Consider the following 23,235-nt stretch of genomic DNA (forward strand, 5'->3'; position numbering starts at 1 on the left):
CCCTTCTTGGCCAGTCCGGGGCCAACAGAATGGCTTCCACTCCCTGACTTCGAACCCTTTTTAGCACCCTTGTCAGTAGTGGTATGGGTGGAAACAGGTACACCAAGGGAAACACCCATTGAATTGTCAGGGCGTCTATCGCCACTGCGCAGGGATCCCTGGTCCTTGTGCAGTACCTGGGGACCTTGTGGTTTAACCGGGATGCCATCAGATCTATCGATGGCTGGCCCCAACGGTCCACAATTGCTGCAAAAACCTGTGAATGCAGGCTCCATTCCCCGGGGTGGAGGGCGTGACAGCTCAGAAAGTCCGCCTCCCAATTGTCCACACCCGGGATAAAGATGGCCGACAGAGCCACCACGTACATTTCCGCCCAAGCCAGGATCTTGGAAGCTTCCTTCATGCAAGTCCTGCTTTTCGTGCCTCCCTGGCGATTTATGTAGGCCACAGTTGTGGCATTGTCGGACTGTATCTGGAGCGCCCGACCTTGGAGGAGGTCCTGGGCTTGTAACACTGCATAGTATACAGCTCTCAGCTCCAGGATATTGATGTGGAGTCTCGCTTCCCACCGAGTCCACTGACCTTGAAAGGTTCTGTCCATGGTCACAGCACCCCATCCCTGCAGACTCGCATCTGTCGTGAGTCACACCCAATCCTGGATGCCAAATCTCCGACCTGCAAGCAGGTTCGACTCCTGAGTCCACCATAGAAGGGACTGCCTGGACTGATGCGACAGAGAAATCCTCTTGTACATCAGGAGATGGGAGCCCGACCATTTTGCCAACAGATCCAGTTGGAACACCCTGGTGTGAAAGCGTCCGAACTGAATGGCCTCGAAGGTGGCCACCATCCTGCCCAATAGCTGGATGCATTGGTGAACCGACACCTGAGGCTTTGCCAAAATCACCAACACCAGGGATTGTATGGCTTCCATCTTCTCCCGAGGGAGGAAAATCCTTTTCAACTCTGTGTCCAGGAACATTCCCAGAAAGAGGATACGACGCGACGGCGTCAGGGAGGACTTGGGGATATTTAGGATCCACCCATGCTCGGATAAAACCGGTCTGGTCTTTGCTATATCCTGTAGCTCAGGGAAAAGGGGAAGGGGATGAAGGCCAAGGGCACAGGACTAATTTGCTATGGGATAAGAAGGTATTCTCCAATCAACGTATAAATGAATTGTAATATATAGTATTATTGTGGAGGTGCTCCCAGGGAGTAAGGTAAGTACAATTGAAAAAAGGGTTGATATTCAAGAGAGAATATCAATAAAGAGACTCCCGGGTGGGGCACAACCTTCTATAGTGTTGTATGTAACAGTCTAAAATATCAACTTTATTATTACTAAAATTGATCCTTCAGATGGATCAATGACAAACATGAGACAAGAACATACAAACAAACAACATGAAGAATAGTATACAATTTGAGAAAAATCGTGAAAATATTTTGTGGAAGTCTGAGAAGGGGACTATATTACCTCTTATCTTAAGTATCCCAAAAGTATCAATAAATTTGTGTAAAGAATACTTATTTGTCAGACTAGGCACGTCTTCACTTAACCATCAATAGGTTAACACATCAAAGCATAAAGATAAATACAATATGTTACCAGAATAGGGGGCTCACTGTCAAACAGCACACGTTTTGTCTAGTATTAATATTTTGCTGGAATTGGGCTGCAAAATCATAAATGAAATGAAAGCAGTGGTGAAGTACCTGAGCTATGTGTACTCGCAGGGTGGCTGCTGTCTGTGCTTACGGTGGCAATCAGATATTTGCACAGTTGAGCGGACTCTGCGAGTGTCACAGGTACAGAAGTGGAGCAACAGGGGGTTTCTGCTGTCTCCAGGGGCGACCAACCTGGCCCTGTTATACAAAGACAGCGCAGAGTCAGGTGATGGGTCCTCCGGAGATGAGAGAACCCTGATTAGAAGGGGTCAGTAAAGAGAGCACCTTCACTTTGAGTCCCTGGCACACGCTACTGTCCAGTGTATATGTCCATAGACGTAGTGAACACTGGTTGAGCGGTGTGCCTGGGTGGCGAATTGCAGAAGAAAGTGTAGATTGCACTCCGGTATTCAGACTCCGGCCTCTGAGTCACTATTGTACCATGCAAAAGGTGGTAAATAAGAAAAGGATTTTTCAGAGATAATTCCACATCTAGGTTGAGGTGCAAAAGATGGGGAAGGAATCCCTATGCAATTCAAAACACTCAGCTTTGCGCAATAAGTTATCTGCCGCTGTGTTTCAATATAGTATGATACTCAATCTCTGTACATTACAGAGTCACAGTTTTTAGGTATACAGGTGACACTCGCTGTGAAAACATAAAATGCAACATGGTATATATGCAATCAATTGGCAATAAATGGCAAGCCACTATAATTAGGTGTAGAGCAACAGGGTGTGAGCAATGGATTATTATCTTGTAACCCTGTGTTTAGGGATTGCAGGGAAAGTATTACTATATTTATTAATCACAGAAGCAAAGCCCTGAGGGCTGTAAACCTCACGGACACCCCTATGCAATGCAAAAGCACACAATTTTGTGCAATGAGTTGCCTACCACTGTGTTTAGGGTATAGTGTAAACCCTAGTCTCTGTGCGTTACAGAATCACAGTTTACGGTATACAGGTAACACTCGTTATAATCAAGTAAAATGCAGCATGGTATATATGCAATCAATTGGTAATAGATAACAAGCCACTGTAATTGAGTATAGAGCAACAGGGTGTAAGCAATGAATTGTTATCTTATAACCCCGTAGTTATGATTATAGGGAAAGTATTACTGTATTTATTTATCACAGAAGAAAAAAGCCCTGAGAGCTGTTAAACTCACGGACACCCGATCCCGGGTGTATCGCTGACGGCTCTGGACATCAGACAGCGAAATCCCCCAGTGTGTATGCTCCGGTGAGGATACTGCATCCAATCGGTATAGTGAATATCAGCCAAGGAGTTGAATATATGGACTGTCACAGTGGATAGATCACATGAGGTAGTCTGTGTATAAGGATAGATAATAGAGATGATAATCTCTGCGTTATTTTAGATAATCCCCAGCGTCTTCTGTGGTTTCTATCGGTACAGCTGTGATCTCCGCTGTTTGTCCTGTAAGGCAGCTGGAATGAGCAGTATCTGTGGGAGTTACCAAGGGAGACAAGCGGTAATTAAATGTCCCGTCTAGAAGTTGGTTCCGTCGGCGGCAGATGAATGAAGCCGCCGCTGTGTATCTCCGTCGGCTGCGCTGTTAATCAGTGAAAGCCGCTTGCTTGAGATAGACTGGTTAGGACGGGGGATCGGTGGTAATGAAATGTCCCGTCCAGGGATTGATGCCGACGGCGGCAGGGAAACAAAGCCGCCAGTGTATTTCTCCGGTGGTGAGAGCCTTCAGCTGGCCGGGGGTCGTGCTGTTCGCAGCGGTGAGAGCCGGATTCGGGTATGTGAAGCGTGCAGGGTCCCGCTCGTGCACAGCGGGGACCTGGAGCAACCGAGACGTACGTTTCACTTAAACAAGCTTTCTCAATCGGTGTACAGGTGTGCTCTGGCGCCCATTATTTACATGGTGTTTGGCCAATCCCAGGTGGGGGCAGGTGGAAAAGATGGGGAGGAGACAAAAGGTAGTCAACCTAATAGAGAAAAATGACTTACAAAGAATGGGGATTGATGCCGTCCATTGCATATTAAAAGAGGAATTTAGTTGGGGGGAGAGAGAAGAGGATATTGCGATCCTCAGTGGGAGGGAAGAGGCGCATATAAATTGCTGATAATTATTATTGAAGCGTTACTTATTCACGAAAATAATAATAATAATAATAAGGGTATGTTGATTATTTTTGAGACACAGGCTATGCTGCACATTACTGTAAATAATAAACAGTGTGTATGGAAATAATTAAAGTTTTGGGTAATGTGAAATATTGTTTATTGTGAGAATACAAATGGATGAAATTGTCTATTAAATATAGGATGAGAAATAAAATGAGAATAATGACCTTTTAATGGAAGTTATGACATTAAGATGGATATATGATACTGGTCTAATAATATACAGATATACTATGTTATATGTATAGATGAAACGTATATTGTCATCTAGGTTTCTCTGGCTTTTACTTCCTCCCAATATATCAGTGAGCAAATTGCATATTGCCACGTGGGGAATGCATTTTTTAATACAGTGCAGAAAAGTGTGTAAGTGAAGGGGCATATGCATGTGCCCCTTCACTTACACACTTTTCTGCACTGTATTAAAAAATGCATTCCCCACGTGGCAATATGCAATTTGCTCACTGATATATTGGGAGGAAGTAAAAGCCAGAGAAACCTAGATGACAATATACGTTTCATCTATACATATAACATAGTATATCTGTATATTATTAGACCAGTATCATATATCCATCTTAATGTCATAACTTCCATTAAAAGGTCATTATTCTCATTTTATTTCTCATCCTATATTTAATAGACAATTTCATCCATTTGTATTCTCACAATAAACAATATTTCACATTACCCAAAACTTTAATTATTTCCATACACACTGTTTATTATTTACAGTAATGTGCAGCATAGCCTGTGTCTCAAAAATAATCAACATACCCTTATTATTATTATTATTATTTTCGTGAATAAGTAACGCTTCAATAATAATTATCAGCAATTTATATGCGCCTCTTCCCTCCCACTGAGGATCGCAATATCCTCTTCTCTCTCCCCCCAACTAAATTCCTCTTTTAATATGCAATGGACGGCATCAATCCCCATTCTTTGTAAGTCATTTTTCTCTATTAGGTTGACTACCTTTTGTCTCCTCCCCATCTTTTCCACCTGCCCCCACCTGGGATTGGCCAAACACCATGTAAATAATGGGCGCCAGAGCACACCTGTACACCGATTGAGAAAGCTTGTTTAAGTGAAACGTACGTCTCGGTTGCTCCAGGTCCCCGCTGTGCACGAGCGGGACCCTGCACGCTTCACATACCCGAATCCGGCTCTCACCGCTGCGAACAGCACGACCCCCGGCCAGCTGAAGGCTCTCACCACCGGAGAAATACACTGGCGGCTTTGTTTCCCTGCCGCCGTCGGCATCAATCCCTGGACGGGACATTTCATTACCACCGATCCCCCGTCCTAACCAGTCTATCTCAAGCAAGCGGCTTTCACTGATTAACAGCGCAGCCGACGGAGATACACAGCGGCGGCTTCATTCATCTGCCGCCGACGGAACCAACTTCTAGACGGGACATTTAATTACCGCTTGTCTCCCTTGGTAACTCCCACAGATACTGCTCATTCCAGCTGCCTTACAGGACAAACAGCGGAGATCACAGCTGTACCGATAGAAACCACAGAAGACGCTGGGGATTATCTAAAATAACGCAGAGATTATCATCTCTATTATCTATCCTTATACACAGACTACCTCATGTGATCTATCCACTGTGACAGTCCATATATTCAACTCCTTGGCTGATATTCACTATACCGATTGGATGCAGTATCCTCACCGGAGCATACACACTGGGGGATTTCGCTGTCTGATGTCCAGAGCCGTCAGCGATACACCCGGGATCGGGTGTCCGTGAGTTTAACAGCTCTCAGGGCTTTTTTCTTCTGTGATAAATAAATACAGTAATACTTTCCCTATAATCATAACTACGGGGTTATAAGATAACAATTCATTGCTTACACCCTGTTGCTCTATACTCAATTACAGTGGCTTGTTATCTATTACCAATTGATTGCATATATACCATGCTGCATTTTACTTGATTATAACGAGTGTTACCTGTATACCGTAAACTGTGATTCTGTAACGCACAGAGACTAGGGTTTACACTATACCCTAAACACAGTGGTAGGCAACTCATTGCACAAAATTGTGTGCTTTTGCATTGCATAGGGGTGTCCGTGAGGTTTACAGCCCTCAGGGCTTTGCTTCTGTGATTAATAAATATAGTAATAAACCTCTGAGCGTCTGATGCTCCCGCCATACTTTTACCCTTAAAGAGACTAAGAAACCCCCACCCCTTTAAACATCCTCCCTCCCACCCCTTCTCTTTCCCTCTGCTCCCCTTTCTCCTGAAATAACCAAAACAGAGTCATTTGTTTATGGCGAATTAAAGGTCACATTTATTAACCAGATTACAATATAATCGTAATCGCTTATGTGGCAAAGAAAGCACTGCGGTCCACCAGCCCTCGAACGTAACTGAATCAAGCCGACCGTGGGGGGTTGCCCATGGACCCTTTCTCGCAACTGAAACCGGTAACCGACCTGGGTCCCCAACTTGCCCCCCCCCGACGCCAGGCCTTTGGAGATCTGCACCCCCTTTTTGGGTGCCTCCGCTTCCTGGCGCCACACTTTGGCTGGCCCGCAGGTACTTCCGCGCCCTGTTAAAACGAAGTTTGCTGTAAACAGATCCTTCTTGGCTGTTCCTCCTTCTTCGTCCAAGGGTGGGTGGGTGGGACAATCCTTTCTGCCTCACCTGCTGCACTTTCTGACCCTCCCCCTTTACCTGTCCTGTGCTTAAGTATGGGTATACGCCCCCGGGGAGGGGCCTGCACCCTATAGCCCTCTCCTACCTTCCCCCTTCTTTCCTCCTCCTATCTCTTCCTTACTATCTACTTGCCTCCTACCTAACCCCAGCAATATGATAGGGCACACCTCCTGGCTTTGGGAGCACAGCCTAATAGTTTACGGTCTCTCCCGGCTAGTCGCCGCTCGCTCCTATTAAACCTCTGAGCGTCTGATGCTCCCGCCATACTTTTACCCTTAAAGAGACTAAGAAACCCCCACCCCTTTAAACATCCTCCCTCCCACCCCTTCTCTTTCCCTCTGCTCCCCTTTCTCCTGAAATAACCAAAACAGAGTCATTTGTTTATGGCGAATTAAAGGTCACATTTATTAACCAGATTACAATATAATCGTAATCGCTTATGTGGCAAAGAAAGCACTGCGGTCCACCAGCCCTCGAACGTAACTGAATCAAGCCGACCGTGGGGGGTTGCCCATGGACCCTTTCTCGCAACTGAAACCGGTAACCGACCTGGGTCCCCAACTTGCCCCCCCCCGACGCCAGGCCTTTGGAGATCTGCACCCCCTTTTTGGGTGCCTCCGCTTCCTGGCGCCACACTTTGGCTGGCCCGCAGGTACTTCCGCCAACGCTAGGTTCCCAGAACCGCAGCCCGCCACCTTACCGTGACCTTCCCTCACCCTATGACTCAAACATTCAATAACAACCCACTGCACATAATTCACGTAAAATTTTGAAACCACAGGAGACCCTCTGCTCGGGCAGGGTTAGCTATGCATCAATTCCTACACCTCGCTTAAACAGGGTTTTAAATTGGTATACCGTGAGTGGGGACTCATCCGCGTGCGCCCAGAAGGCCTCAGACCCTCCCTTACCCTCGTTGGCTCTGAGCGCCAAGTGATTACCAATATAATCTTAATCACTTAGGTGGCAAAGAAAGCACTGCGGTCCACCAGCCCTCAAACGTAACTGAATCAAGCCGACCGTGGGGGGGGGCCCATGGACCCTTTCTCGCAACTGAAACCGGTAATCGACCTGGGTCCCCAACTTGCCCCCACCCCGACGCCAGGCCTTTGGAGATCTGCACCCCCTTTATTGGGTGCCTCCGCTTCCTGGCGCCACACTTTGGCTGGCCCGCAGGTACTTTCGCCAACGCTAGGTTCTCAGAACCGTAGTCTGCCACCTTACCATGACCTTCCCTCACCCTATGACTTAAACCTTCATAACGACCCTCTGCACACAAATTACATAAAATTACCAACCACAGGAGACCCTCCGCTCAGGCAGGGTGTTAGCTATGCATCAATTCCTTTCTCCCAAACCTGATGTGCTTCTTGTAGCTAGCTGAGCACCACCTCCCGATGCATTTTATCTCTTTCTCCGAACACCCTGCTTCGAACGCTGTGGTGGCTGCACCAATTCTAAACGAGTGAGTACCATACTCCTTTTCCTGCCAACCGTTAGCCTTCACACATCACTTAAGCAGGATTTTAAATTGGTATACCGTGAGTGGGGACTCATCCGCGTGCGCCAAAAAGGCCTCAGACCCTCCGTTACCCTCGTTGGCTCTGAGCGCCAAGTATTATTTTACCAACTTAACGGGGCAGGTCTCTGGGTTGCTTCCTTCCCGCAATGCCACCCATTTTCCTTTGCCTTGTTGGTCTGTCTTAGACCTGTGTATCTTGCAGGCCACCACCGTTCCACTCACTGATACATTTCCCGCCAACATGTCTGACCCCTTGCAAGCTTTTGATGCAGCCACCAGCTTGCTAACCCTAAATGCCCCATGGAATGCCATTGCGAATGCTGCCATGAGTAATGCTGTTTCAAACACCACCTTTGCACATGTCTTTTGCTGCCGCCATGAGCTGCCCCAGCATTGTCTCTGTAATGGGCCGGCTAGTATCAGGTTCCGTTGGGCTCCGCCTGCCCCAACCTTTCATCATTCAGCTGATGGTAAAGCTCTTTGTAATGTCCTCCTCCCCTGCTACTTTTGTAAAGAAAGCAATGGCTGCCAGCGCTACGCTCGCTTGCGCCCTAGACTTCTCGTCTTTGTACCTTCCCCACAGGAATTCTTTTTGCACTTCGCTTTCCCACTTACCCTCCTTCGCTGCTATTTTCTTATGTTTCCCCCATTCCTCCCAAGCTACCCTGTAGCTTCTCCATGTCACAGGCGCTATCAAGTCTTTCACCAGCTTGTTCACGCCATCTTGACAACCTGCCATAAATGAGGTGGACATGTTAACCCTTGCAGCTGCGCATGAGGTGCCGTTTCCCACTTTCCCCTTGAGAGGGCATCCACTAAGATGTTATCTACCCCTGGGACGTGCTTGGCGCGAAAGTTAATGTTGTGCCGCAGGCAAACCAATACCAAATACCTGATCAGATTGATCGCTGGTGGGGAGGAGGCACTCTGCCTGTTGACCGCCTGGACCACCCCCAGGTTGTCACACCAGAAGGATATTTCCTTGTTGGCTAACCAGCTACTCCACAACTCCACCGCTACTGTGATCGGGAACAGCTCTAGCAGCAGCATGTACCTTGTCAGCCCTGCTCCGACCCAGCTCTGCGGCCACTGCGATGCGCACCATTCTCCCTCGAGATATGCCCCGAATCCCCAAAAACCCTGCTGCGTCGGTGTACAGCTGCAGCCTCTTGCTCGATACAGGCGGTGCCGGCAAGATGCGAATACCATTGAATTCCCTTAGAATTGTCTCCCACATCAACATGTCTTCTCTGATTTCTGTTGTCAGCTTAATCAGATGATGCGGCTTACTTACCCCTGCTGTGGCCCTTTCCAGTTTATGGCAGAAGATTCTGCCCATAGGGATAACCTTGCATGTGAAATTCAGTGTCCCCCACAACGATTGGAGCTGTTTTAGTGTAATCTTGTTCGCTCTGGCATGCTCTCCAATAATCTGCCTCATAATGCCAGCAACCTTGTCCTCTGGTAATCTACACAGCCTGCTGGTGGTATCTATTTCAATTTCCCAGATACTGCAGTTTGTTCATAGGCCCCTCTGTTTTTTCCGTTGCTATGGGAACCCCAAAAGTGTGGAACAGCGCCTGCGTGGATTTTAACAGCCGCTCGCATGTATCAGTGTTCACCTGGATGACCATTAGAAAGCCATCCAGATAGTGCGCAATTGTCCTGCAGCTCGTCCCTGCCTCAACGCACCAGTGCAGGAACGTGCTGAATTTTTTTTTTTTTTTTTTTTAAAGAATGCACATGAAATGGCGCAACCCATGGGTAAGCATAGAGCCACATAGTAACTGCCCTTGAACTTTAGTCCCATGAATCCGTGACTATGTAGGTGAAGGGGGAGGAGCCTAAATGCTGATTCGATATCTATCTTCCCCAATTGGGCCCCTACCCCGCAGCTGCGCACTATTCTGAGCGCATCTTCAAAAGACTGGTAAGCGACGCTGCACTGTTGCTTTTCTAAGGCGTCATTCACTGATTTTCCTGCTGGGTAAGACATGTGATGGCTGAGCCTGAGCCTGAATTTCCCGTGACCTGGCCGTTTGGCATGTGCTTTGCACTCTCTGCACTAACACATCTCCGGCTGACCTGCAGCTTCCCCGTGCCGCTGTCACTAATGCTTTCTTCACTATGGCGAATGTAAGGCTCTTGCTACTTTATGCGCATACTAACACAACGTAGAACTCATTCTTGTCAAGAAAGAGTACATTTGCATACTACGCTTTCGGCATTGCCGTAGCTCAGCGTCCGTCCAGGTCATGAGCCTGGCCATACCCCGATCCTTAGGCATCTGCAGGTGGAAGAGGAAGGGTTGCACTGCGAGGTGACATAAAACATGTTAGTTTGTACTGTGTGTAAATACGTTGGACCATGCAGCCTCCCAAACCTGAGCAATAATCCTATAATGCCACCTTCCCTGCATTCTCCTTTTTCCATTTCCTACCCTGCCTCCATCCATATACAAGTGCCTGAATAGCTACCCCCATGGAAATTTGTAGTGTTCCATTAAGCCCCGTTGGCATTAGACTTTTCACTAAGCTTGTTCAGTAAATAGTGCATTACCTTTGTTCTAAATGACCATGACAGAGAACTTGTACTAAGCTTCCAAAGAAGGGGCTGTTATCCCTTGTATTAGCATAAAGGTTATAAGATGTTGCCACCACATTGCTGGCAGCTGCACTGTGCATAGGTCTCCTTGCACCCTTCTGATTCCTATACATAATTTGATCTACACCCTGCTCATGTTATTGCGCCTATGACTGTTTTCCACCCATGTTACACAAAATGCCTTAGATTTTGCTGTGATTATTCTGCTTTGTTTATTCCATTTCCAAATTTCCAGCACATTCCAACTAACTGGCAAGCTAGCCCCTGTGCCCTAATTATATTCATTACTTCTTATACAATTGCATGAATTGACTTAACAGAATTCTAACATCACAGGATTTTGTATAAAGCAGCAGATTAACCCTGCGCTTTTCAGGAAGTAACGTAAGGTTGCTCTGGCCTAGCCAAAGTATAACAGTCTAATATGCAGTAAAATGCTTATCATGCACAAACGTAATAAATTCAATTATTGATATCCTGTATACTATTATTATTGTACATACTAATTTGTATGCGACACCATATTATATTACTGACTGCAGCTTAATCTAACCTGATACGATATATCATTCCCCCATTCAGCAACATATTTATAATACTGTCTATTATACCCCTATGATGCCTTACACGCTGAAAATTGCACCATATAATGAATTTTCCTGCATTATATTAACTTTAAATAAAAATAAATAAATAAAAAAAAAAAACATGCGTTCCCATATTTGCATTCTGCCTATCTAAACATATGCTTTGTCATATCCTAATAACACTGCTATGCAATATTGTATTATGTTACCGAAAACTGTATGTAATTCCCCTAGTACTGGGGTAGCCAACCCTAGTCCTCGAGAGCTACCAACAGTGCATGTTCTGCAGGTCTCCTCACAGAATCACAAGTTCGCTAATTAGCTCCATCTGTGTATCTTTTAAAATGTGTCAGTGATTAATGAGTGCAGCTGTGCAGCAGCTAGGTTGTCTGGAAAATGTGAACTGTTGGTAGCTCTCGAGGGCTAGGGTTGGCTACCACTGCCCTAGTACATATGATAAGAAACCACTCAGTTCTACAAATGCTCATCTATAATCACACATTTCATGTATTTCATATTATTGCCCGAATTCTGCATTTGTTTATCATTGCTAGGTAGCCTGCTGACTCCATTGTATGCCCTGCCTGGTGGGAGGGGTAGGTAAAGGTATTGTATATGCCATGTAAACAAGCCCTCAGTAATATAATTAGGGGGAGGGGGGATGGGACTTGTTTCTAACTTGCCTGAATTGGGCCTAATTCTATGCTGTTTTCCTGAAGGCTGCAGCAACTAGAGTATAATAATAAATATCTAAGTAATCATTTTTTTGGCCTTAAACTAGAAGTGTGCATTTAAATAACTTCTGCACTGAATCCCAACTGTACTGTTAGGTTATAGGTGTAAGACTCTATTAGGTGCTTTTATTCCTTAGGGGAAAGTTGCCCAGCATAATATAAAACATGTGATAAAATTCTATCTGCATTAAAGATTGAATTCATAAAATTACAGAGACGTTGGGAGTTTGTAACAGCAGATTGCAGCAGGGTGCCGAATATGGAATTAAGTAAAAGAATAAGAAGGAATACTTATCAGAATATTTCTGTATCATTCCTCTGCTGCCTCCTGGATGTTCTTGCTGGACAATCCTTTCTGCCTCACCTGCTGCACTTTCTGACCCTCCCCCTTTACCTGTCCTGTGCTTAAGTATGGGTATACGCCCCCGGGGAGGGGCCTGCACCCTATAGCCCTCTCCTACCTTCCCCCTTCTTTCCTCCTCCTATCTCTTCCTTACTATCTACTTGCCTCCTACCTAACCCCAGCAATATGATAGGGCACACCTCCTGGCTTTGGGAGCACAGCCTAATAGTTTACGGTCTCTCCCGGCTAGTCGCCGCTCGCTCCTATTACTTTCCCTGCAATCCCTAAACACAGGGTTACAAGATAATAATCCATTGCTCACACCCTGTTGCTCTACACCTAATTATAGTGGCTTGCCATTTATTGCCAATTGATTGCATATATACCATGTTGCATTTTATGTTTTCACAGCGAGTGTCACCTGTATACCTAAAAACTGTGACTCTGTAATGTACAGAGATTGAGTATCATACTATATTGAAACACAGCGGCAGATAACTTATTGCGCAAAGCTGAGTGTTTTGAATTGCATAGGGATTCCTTCCCCATCTTTTGCACCTCAACCTAGATGTGGAATTATCTCTGAAAAATCCTTTTCTTATTTACCACCTTTTGCATGGTACAATAGTGACTCAGAGGCCGGAGTCTGAATACCGGAGTGCAATCTACACTTTCTTCTGCAATTCGCCACCCAGGCACACCGCTCAACCAGTGTTCACTACGTCTATGGACATATACACTGGACAGTAGCGTGTGCCAGGGACTCAAAGTGAAGGTGCTCTCTTTACTGACCCCTTCTAATCAGGGTTCTCTCATCTCCGGAGGACCCATCACCTGACTCTGCGCTGTCTTTGTATAACAGGGCCAGGTTGGTCGCCCCTGGAGACAGCAGAAACCCCCTGTTGCTCCACTTCTGTACCTGTGACACTCGCAGAGTCCGCTCAACTGTGCAAATATCTGATTGCCACCGTAAGCACAGACAGCAGCCACCCTGCGAGTACACATAGCTCAGGTACTTCACCACTGCTTTCATTTCATTTATGATTTTGCAGCCCAATTCCAGCAAAATATTAATACTAGACAAAACGTGTGCTGTTTGACAGTGAGCCCCCTATTCTGGTAACATATTGTATTTATCTTTATGCTTTGATGTGTTAACCTATTGATGGTTAAGTGAAGACGTGCCTAGTCTGACAAATAAGTATTCTTTACACAAATTTATTGATACTTTTGGGATACTTAAGATAAGAGGTAATATAGTCCCCTTCTCAGACTTCCACAAAATATTTTCACGATTTTTCTCAAATTGTATACTATTCTTCATGTTGTTTGTTTGTATGTTCTTGTCTCATGTTTGTCATTGATCCATCTGAAGGATCAATTTTAGTAATAATAAAGTTGATATTTTAGACTGTTACATACAACACTATAGAAGGTTGTGCCCCACCCGGGAGTCTCTTTATTGATATTCTCTCTTGAATATCAACCCTTTTTTCAATTGTACTTTGCTATATCCTGCAGCAGGACCTGTTCCGACCTTGCTTTGATTAGCAAGTCGTCCAGGTAGGGGATAATGTTGACACCCGACCTCCTGAGCAGTACCATCATTTCTGCCATCACCTTCGTGAACACACGCGGCGCTGATGACAGGCCGAATGGCAGCGCTCTGAATTGAAAGTGCAGATCTTTCAGCGCAAACCTCAGGAAAGCCTGATGTGGACCCCAAATTGGTATGTGGAGGTAGGCGTCCTTCACATCCAGCGATGCTAAGAACTCTCCCTCCTCCAGGCTTGCTATTACTGCCCGGAGGGACTCCATCTTGAATTTGTAAACCCTTAAAAAAGGGTTTAGTGACTTTAAATTTAAAATGGGGCGTACTGAGCCGTCCGGCTTCGGCACGAGGAACAGATTGGAGTAGTAACCCCTTCCTTGTTCCTCCAATGGGACAGGTGTGATAACCTGTGACGTCAGTAGGCGTTGTATTGCCTGCTGCAGGTTCACTCGATCTGCCTGTAGGGCCGGCAGACCTGATTTGAAGAACCTGTGAGGGGGAGGTTTTTCGAATTCCAACCTGTAGCCGTTGGTAATAAGATCTCTCACCCAGGAATCCAGGTGAGAGACTGACCATACTTGGCTGAAAGCTGACAGGCGACCCCCCACCTCGCAAGTGACTCCAGGGTCGGAACCCGAGTCATGCTGCCGGCTTAGAGGCGGAGGCATTTGCGGCACGATCCTGAGATCCTGTGCTGGCGGGCTTCCTGAACCTGCCACGGCCCCCTCTGGCGGCCGAGCTGGAGCCTCTCGCCCTCTGCCTGGGCCTGGAAGGCCGAAAGGACTGAGAAGCCTGAAAGGACTGGGACGTATGGCCCTGAAAGGGACGTTTTGCGTGAGTGGAAGCCGTCGGCAGAAAACTCGACTTGCCGGCTGTAGCCTTGGATATGTCGTCAAGTTCGCTACCAAATAACTTTTCTCCCTTAAAAGGCAAACTTTCGACACTACGTTTGGACTCTGGATCAGCTACCCACTGTCTTAACCAGAGGGCCTTGCGGCCTGAAACCGCCATTGCGGAAGAGCGAGCATTTATAGCTCCAAGCTCCTTCTGAGTGTCACACAGGATCTTTGCAGTATCCTGGATATGGCGAAGTCTCTCTCCGACCTGCGCCATTGACATATCGGCCAGCATGCCTTCCTGGATTTGAGAAGCCCATGTATAAATGGACTTAGCCATCCAACAACTGGCGAGGACAGGTCTCTGAGACGCCCCACTCGCTGTGTACATGGACTTAAGGGTAGTATCCAGTTTTTTGTCTGTACTACAGTATCCTTGAGTGTTGCTGCCCCTGGAACGGGGAGAACCACCTTCTTGGACAGTCTGGACACTGATGCATCCACAACCGGAGGCTCTTCCCACACCGCTCTAGTGGCGGGATCAAAGGGAAAGTTGGACTTAAACCTTTTAGACAGTTGGAAACGTTTTTCAGGTTGTTTCCAAGCCTCCTTAAACGTCTCATCAAGGTCAACTTGTTCAGGATAAACAATTTGCTGTTTCCTTTGGGACCCAAAAAACGGGTCACCTTCCTGCATGTCTGCTAAAGGAAGGTCTAACACTTCTCTTATTGCTGTAATAAGAGGTTCTGGGCCTCTAAGAGATGACTGTGAATCAGGGATCAGAGCCCCGTCGTCCACGTTATCATCTGTGTCGTCACCCGCCTGCAGATCATCGTCTGAATCAGGCAACATGGCGGCCGCAGCACGCTTACGTGACTGGCCCGTAGTGGTATTTATATTATCCACCCGTGCGGCTAGAACTGTTAAGTCCTGCTGCACCTGTTTGGTCTGCACTGTATTTGCAGCCAATTGAGTTGACACTGCCTGCAGCATGGTTTTAATGCCTGCCGCCCACTCAGGCTCTTGTGAGTCTGATTGAGGAGTACCACTGATCTGGGGTGAAACCCCTGCCCCACTCGTTTGAGTGGACATGCATTCCTCACAGGTAATCTGTGAGGTGGACTTAGGCACAAACTTGCTGCTGCAAATGAGACAGGTTAACTTCCTCACCATGTTGAAGGAATAAGTAACCTTTCTTCCACAAACACACCACAATCACAATGAAATAAATTGATTATATATATATATATAATCAATGTGCAGTGTATAGCAGCTATATATGTGTGAGCTCTATCACTGTAAGTGTGTAGCTTAACAAGCACGTGGGGGAGCGCTCAGATTATACTGAGGAGACCAGCACACCCTGTACAACCTTAACTCCTATTTAGGAGTTGGTACAACACACAAACACAGTACAGTTAGTGATCAATTAAGCGATCTTAGCGCTAAATACACTTGCTGTTTTCTGCAGATTTCCTCTGTCCAACACCTCACCGCTGAGGAGTGATCTGGAGGCAGTAATGGCGCCAAGGGAGAAGCAGGAAGTAGTGTATGCGCGCTCAGAGCTCTGGCCTCGCTCCGCTGAAGCCCCGCCCCCTGTGATGGCGCAGGGGCTTCACTGATCTTTATACTGGCGCTGGCTGTCAGTTTTAATGGCGCTCTTTACACTGAACAGCGTTTTATGGTGGGATCTGCCCTGGTAGCCCAGGGACTGTCACCCGCAGCCGTGACGGGGGGTCTGCGCAGCCCCTGTGCCGGGTACCGCGTCTGCCGCCGCCGCCGCCATCTTGCCGCACGATGAGCCGGGGTACCCCACTGTGGGGACCCTGGTTTCTACTCACCACAGACGTCTTCGGACTGTGTCAGGAGTGTGCGGCATGCTGGGGGTGAGTATCACTGCAGCGCAATGCCCGTGAGTACAAACACCCTCTCAGGACAGTGGTCCTGCAGCAGGGACAGCTCGGTACCTTAAGAGGCCTGCAGCTGAACCCTCCTCAACTGACTCCCTCGAAGCAGGGATACTGTGAAGTCCAACACAGTAACCCCAAAATAACAAAAGAAAATAAACTGAAGACAAACTCTCTGGAGCTCCAGCAGTGTGCATCCTCTCCTGAGGGCACATTTTTCTAAACTGGTTCCTGGGAGGGGAATCAGAGGGGAGGAGCCAGTACACCCAGCTTCAAAGTTATAGATGTGCCTGTCTCCTGCGGATACCCTCTAATACCCAATGTCTTAAGACCATTCCCAGTATCCCATCAAGGACGTTAGTGAAATATATATACACATACACACACACACATAGGGTCGGCTCCAGGCCTACTAGCACCCAAGTGAAATAACCCCCCCCCCCCACACCGGATTGTGGGTGCAGCATCATGGGCAGTCCGGGATGGATAAAGGGGGAGGCAAGGTGGTACCTGGGCAGCGTGGGGTCCGGGCAGCATGAAGTGCCCAAGGGCTGTGGGTGCAGCCAGGATACAGGCAGTCTGCAGTGTCCGAGAAGCGCTGATTGAACATACACTGCAGACTACGGCAGCAGAATTTAAAAATTATGCCGCCATTGTCCGGTGTCTACTCACTCAGCGCTTCCCGGACAATGCGGACCTCGCCTCCCCCTGTGCCTGTATCCTTCCTGGACTGAGGCCACCCTTAGGAATCAGCGCCCAGAGCCGGCCCTGTGTGTGTGTGTGTGCCAGAAGAGAGAACCGGCACAACAGGACTTGTGTGTAGCCCAAAATAATAAGATGCCCAGGTGCCAACAAAATAATAAGATGCCCAGGTGCCAACAATAGTGGCCTTGCAGCCCCTTGTAGATACAAAAATGAAGAAAGGGCACTCAGGGACTCGTTGAAGGTGAAAGGTGGACTGATTTATTCAGTCAAATAACGCCTACGTTTCGGGGTCTCCCCCTTCGTCAGGACAAGTTAGTGGTATAACAATGTTATAAACAATTGTTATACCACTAACTTGTCCTGACGAAGGGGGAGAACCCGAAACGTAGGCGTTATTTGACTGAATAAATCAGTCCACCTTTCACCTTCAACGAGTCCCTTAGTGCCCTTTCTTCATTTTTGTATATATATATATATATCCATACACGTGATGGTCGGCACTCCACTTACTAACATAAATCTGGGTGCCCTCCCAGAGGAGACGAGTCGTCGCTTCACCGTAGATAGATGAATGGGTAGATGGCGGCACTCCCATAGAAAATGACAAGGCTGGACGCACAGGTTACCAACGTTTCAAATGTATTCTTTTCACATTTTTCGGCAGGGTGTAGTCTACACCCTGCCGAAAACTGTGAAAAGAATACATTTGAAACGTTGGTAACCTGTGCGTCCAGCCTTGATAGATATAGATAGAGATATATAGATATAGATAGAGATATATATATATATATATACACACACACACACACACACAAACACACACCCGACTTTTTCAGAACATTTTTTATGCTGAAAAAGCCCCCCTCGGCTTATACTTGAGTGAGGGTCCCACTTAAGTCAATAAGTTTTCCCAGTTTTTTGTTGTAAAATTAGGTGCCTCGGCTTATATTCGGGTCAACTTATACTCGAGTATATACGGTATATATATATATATATATATATATATATATATATATATATATATATATATATATATATATATATATATATATATATATATATATATATATATATATATATATATATATATATATATATATATATATATATAAAATAAATGTTGCATTAAAGATGGGATTCCTATCCACGCGGTGCCTACGGTCCTGTGAGCAGCAGCCTCTCCCTACGTGTGCTGGTGCATTCCCAGGCATTGAAACCTGCCGCGGCTTGCCCTCAGCCTGGGTGCACTCAGGTAGGCACCCAAGTTACTTTTTAATTTGCATGGGCAGATTATGCTACTGTGTGGTATAATATAAAACATGTGTACTACTCTGTGGCTATGCTTCTTGTAAGATTAAGCTCTTTTTGTTGTTGTGTGTGACGAAAGTATTTGAGGGCGCAAATTTATATTTTGCAGGAGGGCGCCGAACACCCTAGCACCAGCCCTGACTGTTGGGGTAACACACCCCCTACATGCATGATAGGTCAGTGATGACAGGACTGCATGTGACATGATGTGAGGAGGGGAATGAAAATCGCACAAACCCGCACAGAGTTATATAGTGGCAGTAGCAGGGTCCCCCAGCAGCACGGAGTATATCAAGAGATGCATAATGTGCTGCACTCCAATGTAAATTAATGAACAACTAGTGTTATATATTTAAACTGATTTTTGTACACCTTCTTAAAGTCACGGGCAATGCCGGGTACTCCAGTATGTATGTATGTATATATATATATATGTATGTATGTATTATTATTTTTATTCAGTTAGCAATTCCAATATTAAATTTCAGGATTGGTAATAAAGGGAAAAAAGGTAATCCCACTCTATTTACCAGCGTCACCTACACTACACCTATGACTATCCAGTCCATATATTATTTTCATATTTGAAATTTGTTGACTTTCAGCTTCAGCATTTTAAAAACACTAACATGAACGGTAATGTTGTCGCATGGAACAACCCATATATTTTGTAAGGGTGAATAACAGTGCATCCGGTAAGTATTCACTTTCATCACACCCTCCACACCGCCTAACCCTAAATTTCCCCACTAGTGTCTAAATCTAATTATATATATATATATATATATATATGTTTCAGGGGGTGGAAGTAGCACTCCAAAACGGCTTTGAAAAACGGCTCTTAGTCAGTCATGAGTATGACAACGTTTCATTGCTCTTTATTGAGCAATTTCCTCAGGTCATGTTACAAACCTGAGGAAATTGCTCAATAAAGAGCAATGAAACGTTGTCATACTCATGACTGACTAAGAGCCGTTTTTCAAAGCCGTTTTGGAGTGCTACTTCCACCCCCTGAAACCTTCTATTGTATTGCTTCATTGAAGTGGGCACCCAGCGCAGCAGGAGTTTCCATACAGGGAGAGCCGGATCCCCACCTGTACATATATATATATATTTTTATAAGAATGAAATCAGCTCAACTCCAGGATATCCACATTTAATTTCTTAAGAAAGCATACAGTATATTTCACAAGTCGAATGGAGCCACATATCCCACTGACTCTTGCCCAATGCTCTCTTTTTCCTCTTTATCCTAATGCCCGGCAGTGCTCTAAAATTAAAAAAACGTTGTTATAAGATCCATACCTTTATACAGCAACTCACCAAAAAACAATTACATTTTCTTGGAAACCATCTCTCTTTTTACCAAGTGGACACCTATCACCTACAACTGTATTAACATTGTTAACAGTTCTTCTAACTTTAGCTAGAAAACTTATTTTACAACAATGGTTTCATAGAAAGGTCCGTCAATATACCGTAAGTGTTGATTACAGAAAGGTTATCTATATTTTGACAGATAATGAGAGGTTAGCAAGTTTTACATGAAGTGAGAATTATATCTTGCATACCTACACGTTGACGCTTCTAATATTGTTATAAAAATACTACCTGGGTCTTTAATACATCTATCCCAGGAAGACATTTTACCTTTATAGGTTCCATGAATATTCAGAAAAATCAACAATTTAAGATAGCTCCCTACGTATAATCCTTCCCCTCCCTATTTTTCCCACCCTTTCCCCCCCCACGTGTCTTATATAAAAAGGTATGTGTTGGTGATGCATCTTTATGTTCTTAGTAAAAAATATAAATAGTGCATAAAAGAATGCGCCAATGTTTCGGTGCTGGCACGCCCCTTTGTCAAGGCTTAATATAAGGTGAAATAAAAAGATTTCACCTTATGTTTAGCCTTGACAAAGGGGCGTGCCAGCACCGAAACATTGGCGCATTCTTTTATGCACTATTTATAAAAGTTTTTTACACCAAGTCCCTCCGGAGTGCTATCTTCTTTCTACACGTGTTCATATACAGAGATTATTGGGATCGTTTGGGCTACAGCAAGCTGGTAGACAAGCATTAGGTCGACATGGAACATCGTGGTGTGGATCAAAAGGTCAACATGCAGAAGGTCGACATTGACAAAATGTCAATATGTTAAAGGTCGACACATGAAAAAGGCCACCATGAGTTTTTTTCCAGTTTTTGGGGGGTTTCGACCTACTGACTTGTCAGCCTTTGTCCAGATACAGTTTTGGGGGGGGATTTGGCTTTATGCCTCTGAGGCACACGAGGCAGAATCCCCGATAAGTGCCAGCTTATGGGGCTAATGTGACAGCCCACAGGGAATCCAGTAGCCGCAGCGAATAGGATACTTATTTATATACAATAAATTGTACGGAGTTATGGGAAATGAATGCATTGTGCCCCAGTGATCATGGAATGGCCCACATATAACACTGCAATGATTAGTAGTCAAGTAATGGTTTGTAACTTCTCTGCTTCTCACTGTACTGTGATCAAAGGACTCAGAACATATTGACTTTGGAAATCAATGACTTCAAAGGGTGTGTTCGTTGCCCTTCACTAGAGACCTGCAGATCAGTGATGGTGCATGCTGCAGAAACAATAAAATATGTCATTATACAATAGTGCATACGGAAGGAACGTGCAACCTAAACTCAGCAAATGCGCACATTACTACTTTTCTAAAAAAAAATATTATGGACGGTTTTTCTTGTCTATTTTGTTTTCATTTTATGAATAGTAATGGAAACAAACTTTGTATTCCCTGCTGGAGTAAGCAAGTAAAAAAAGAGCGATACTTGCATGGCAGTGACCTTTCAGTAATATTCACCTTGATCGTATAGGAGAAGTAAATGCATGACAAACTAACCCTTCCACTGGGGCATTTTAAGATAATGAAAGTGTCCTTTCAGCTAATGGAAGGAGAGTACCAACTCCTAGTGTGTGCAATTATTGTAATTATAGAGGTACAAAAATAAAATGTATGGTGAAGGTGGACACACATAAATAACTGAAGTTGAAGCACCAGATCGTAGCACAGTTTTATGCTGTACAGAAATATCAGTGGTGGCCTGCAGCCCAGAACTAACGGGGACTTTCTGATATAAAGCTTGCCTCCTATTTACTTTATTTAGCATGCTAGTATAAGCAGTTCATTACATAGCACACTAACACTATGCTGCAATGTACACAACACATTTGAGGAATTTACATCCATGCCTGCCCTAGTGGATCTTACAATCTAGTCCAACACAATATGGCTATTTATGTAATGATCCAATTAACTTTCCACTATGTTTTTTGGATTGTTAGAGGAAACTAATACAAACACAGAAAAAAACATACAAACCTAATACAGATAGGAACCTGGGTGGAAATCAAACTCACAACCACAGCACTATGAGGCATCAATGGTAACCACTGAGCAACCATTCTGCATAAAAACACATAGAAAAACAATATAGTTAACTCTTTCTGTTACTGTATACAAGGCACCAAGCTGCAGGTAATGGATGCAGTAGATATCCCAGGGACTGAAAACCCTGACTGTCAGCAACGGCCAGAAACCCAATGGATCCTGATGGTAAATACTGGGGTTAAAGTTAGGCACTGGGGGAAGGTTTAGGATTAGGCTGTGGAGGAACAGTTAGGATTAGGCTGTGTGAGGGGACAGTTAAGGATAAAATACTCGCCAGGATCCCTCGGAATTGTGAACGTCAGGTTGCCACTGCTAGCACTCTGAATGTCAAGATTTCAACCGCCACGATATGGATACCATCCCCACTTGAAGGATGTATCAGTGGACGAACCCTATTTGCTACATGTAGTGAGGAAGGTAACACACTTTTGATCAACACCTTTAATAAGTAAGTTGAACTTTAATTACAAGATAAAGATAGCGACAATTTGCAGACAGAACAGTGAGTGTGCATGGGTGTCGGATGATGGCCCGACAGTCGCAAGGGGCTTCCTTGCGCTCGCCCCAGTCGGAGTACTGGTGGTCGGGATTCTGGTGTCGGTATACTGACCATCGGAATCCCGACAGTGGGGCTACCATAGCACAACCCACTCCGTTTAATTTTAATGTTATGAGCCAATGACAACTAACGGTTATAAACCAGCTGCGTTAAGCATCTACTGAAATACGAAGGTCCCAGACATGGGAATCTTGCGCTTTCAAAAATGACAGATGAAGGATAGTTAGATATTTCTTCCAAGCAATAGTTTTCTTAAAATAAAATGGGGGGGGGGGGTACACATAAAAAAATACAAATTTGAAATACAGAAAGCTAATAATTATATGGTGTATATAAATAAGATTCCTACCTATTTCTTTAGCTATTGTAAAAGCTTGTTCAGGAGTTTCTGCTACATGGCCTTTGGGTGTGGCGATACCAGCATCTTTAAGAAGGCCCATGCTAAGATACTCGTGCAGTGATAAGTTTCTGTGCTGCTGTGCTTGTAAGCCATGAGAACCATACAGGCCAGGGAATCCACTAAGAACCTAAAGAGAGAGAAAAATATTAGTATGTAAAAGGTTGGTGGTCTTCTCTTGACCTGTTGCTTGCAGTATTAAATGATGGTTGGTTCTGTCTTCC

At 45.2% G+C, this 23,235-nt stretch overlaps 1 protein-coding gene and 1 long non-coding RNA gene across 2 annotated transcripts in view; both read right to left on the bottom strand.

Annotated features, from left to right (window-relative positions):
• SUCLA2 (succinate-CoA ligase ADP-forming subunit beta) overlaps nt 1-23,235 on the bottom strand; it is a 112,655-nt gene that overhangs the window by 72,094 nt on the left and 17,326 nt on the right. Inside the window, exon 2 of the mRNA XM_083168996.1 lies at nt 22,964-23,141. Coding sequence (XP_083025122.1) covers nt 22,964-23,141 — 178 coding nt within the window. The remainder of the gene's footprint in view (nt 1-22,963; nt 23,142-23,235) is intronic.
• LOC146057589 (uncharacterized) lies at nt 19,751-21,229 on the bottom strand. Its single transcript, XR_014469748.1, has 2 exons — nt 21,105-21,229; nt 19,751-19,880 (listed from the first exon to the last, which is right to left on the bottom strand). It is a non-coding gene; the product is annotated as an uncharacterized LOC146057589 (long non-coding RNA).

The sequence above is a fragment of the Crinia signifera genome, chromosome 2 (assembly GCF_055691185.1).
Source record: "Crinia signifera chromosome 2, ASM5569118v1, whole genome shotgun sequence".
Classification (NCBI taxonomy): Eukaryota; Metazoa; Chordata; class Amphibia; order Anura; family Myobatrachidae; genus Crinia; species Crinia signifera.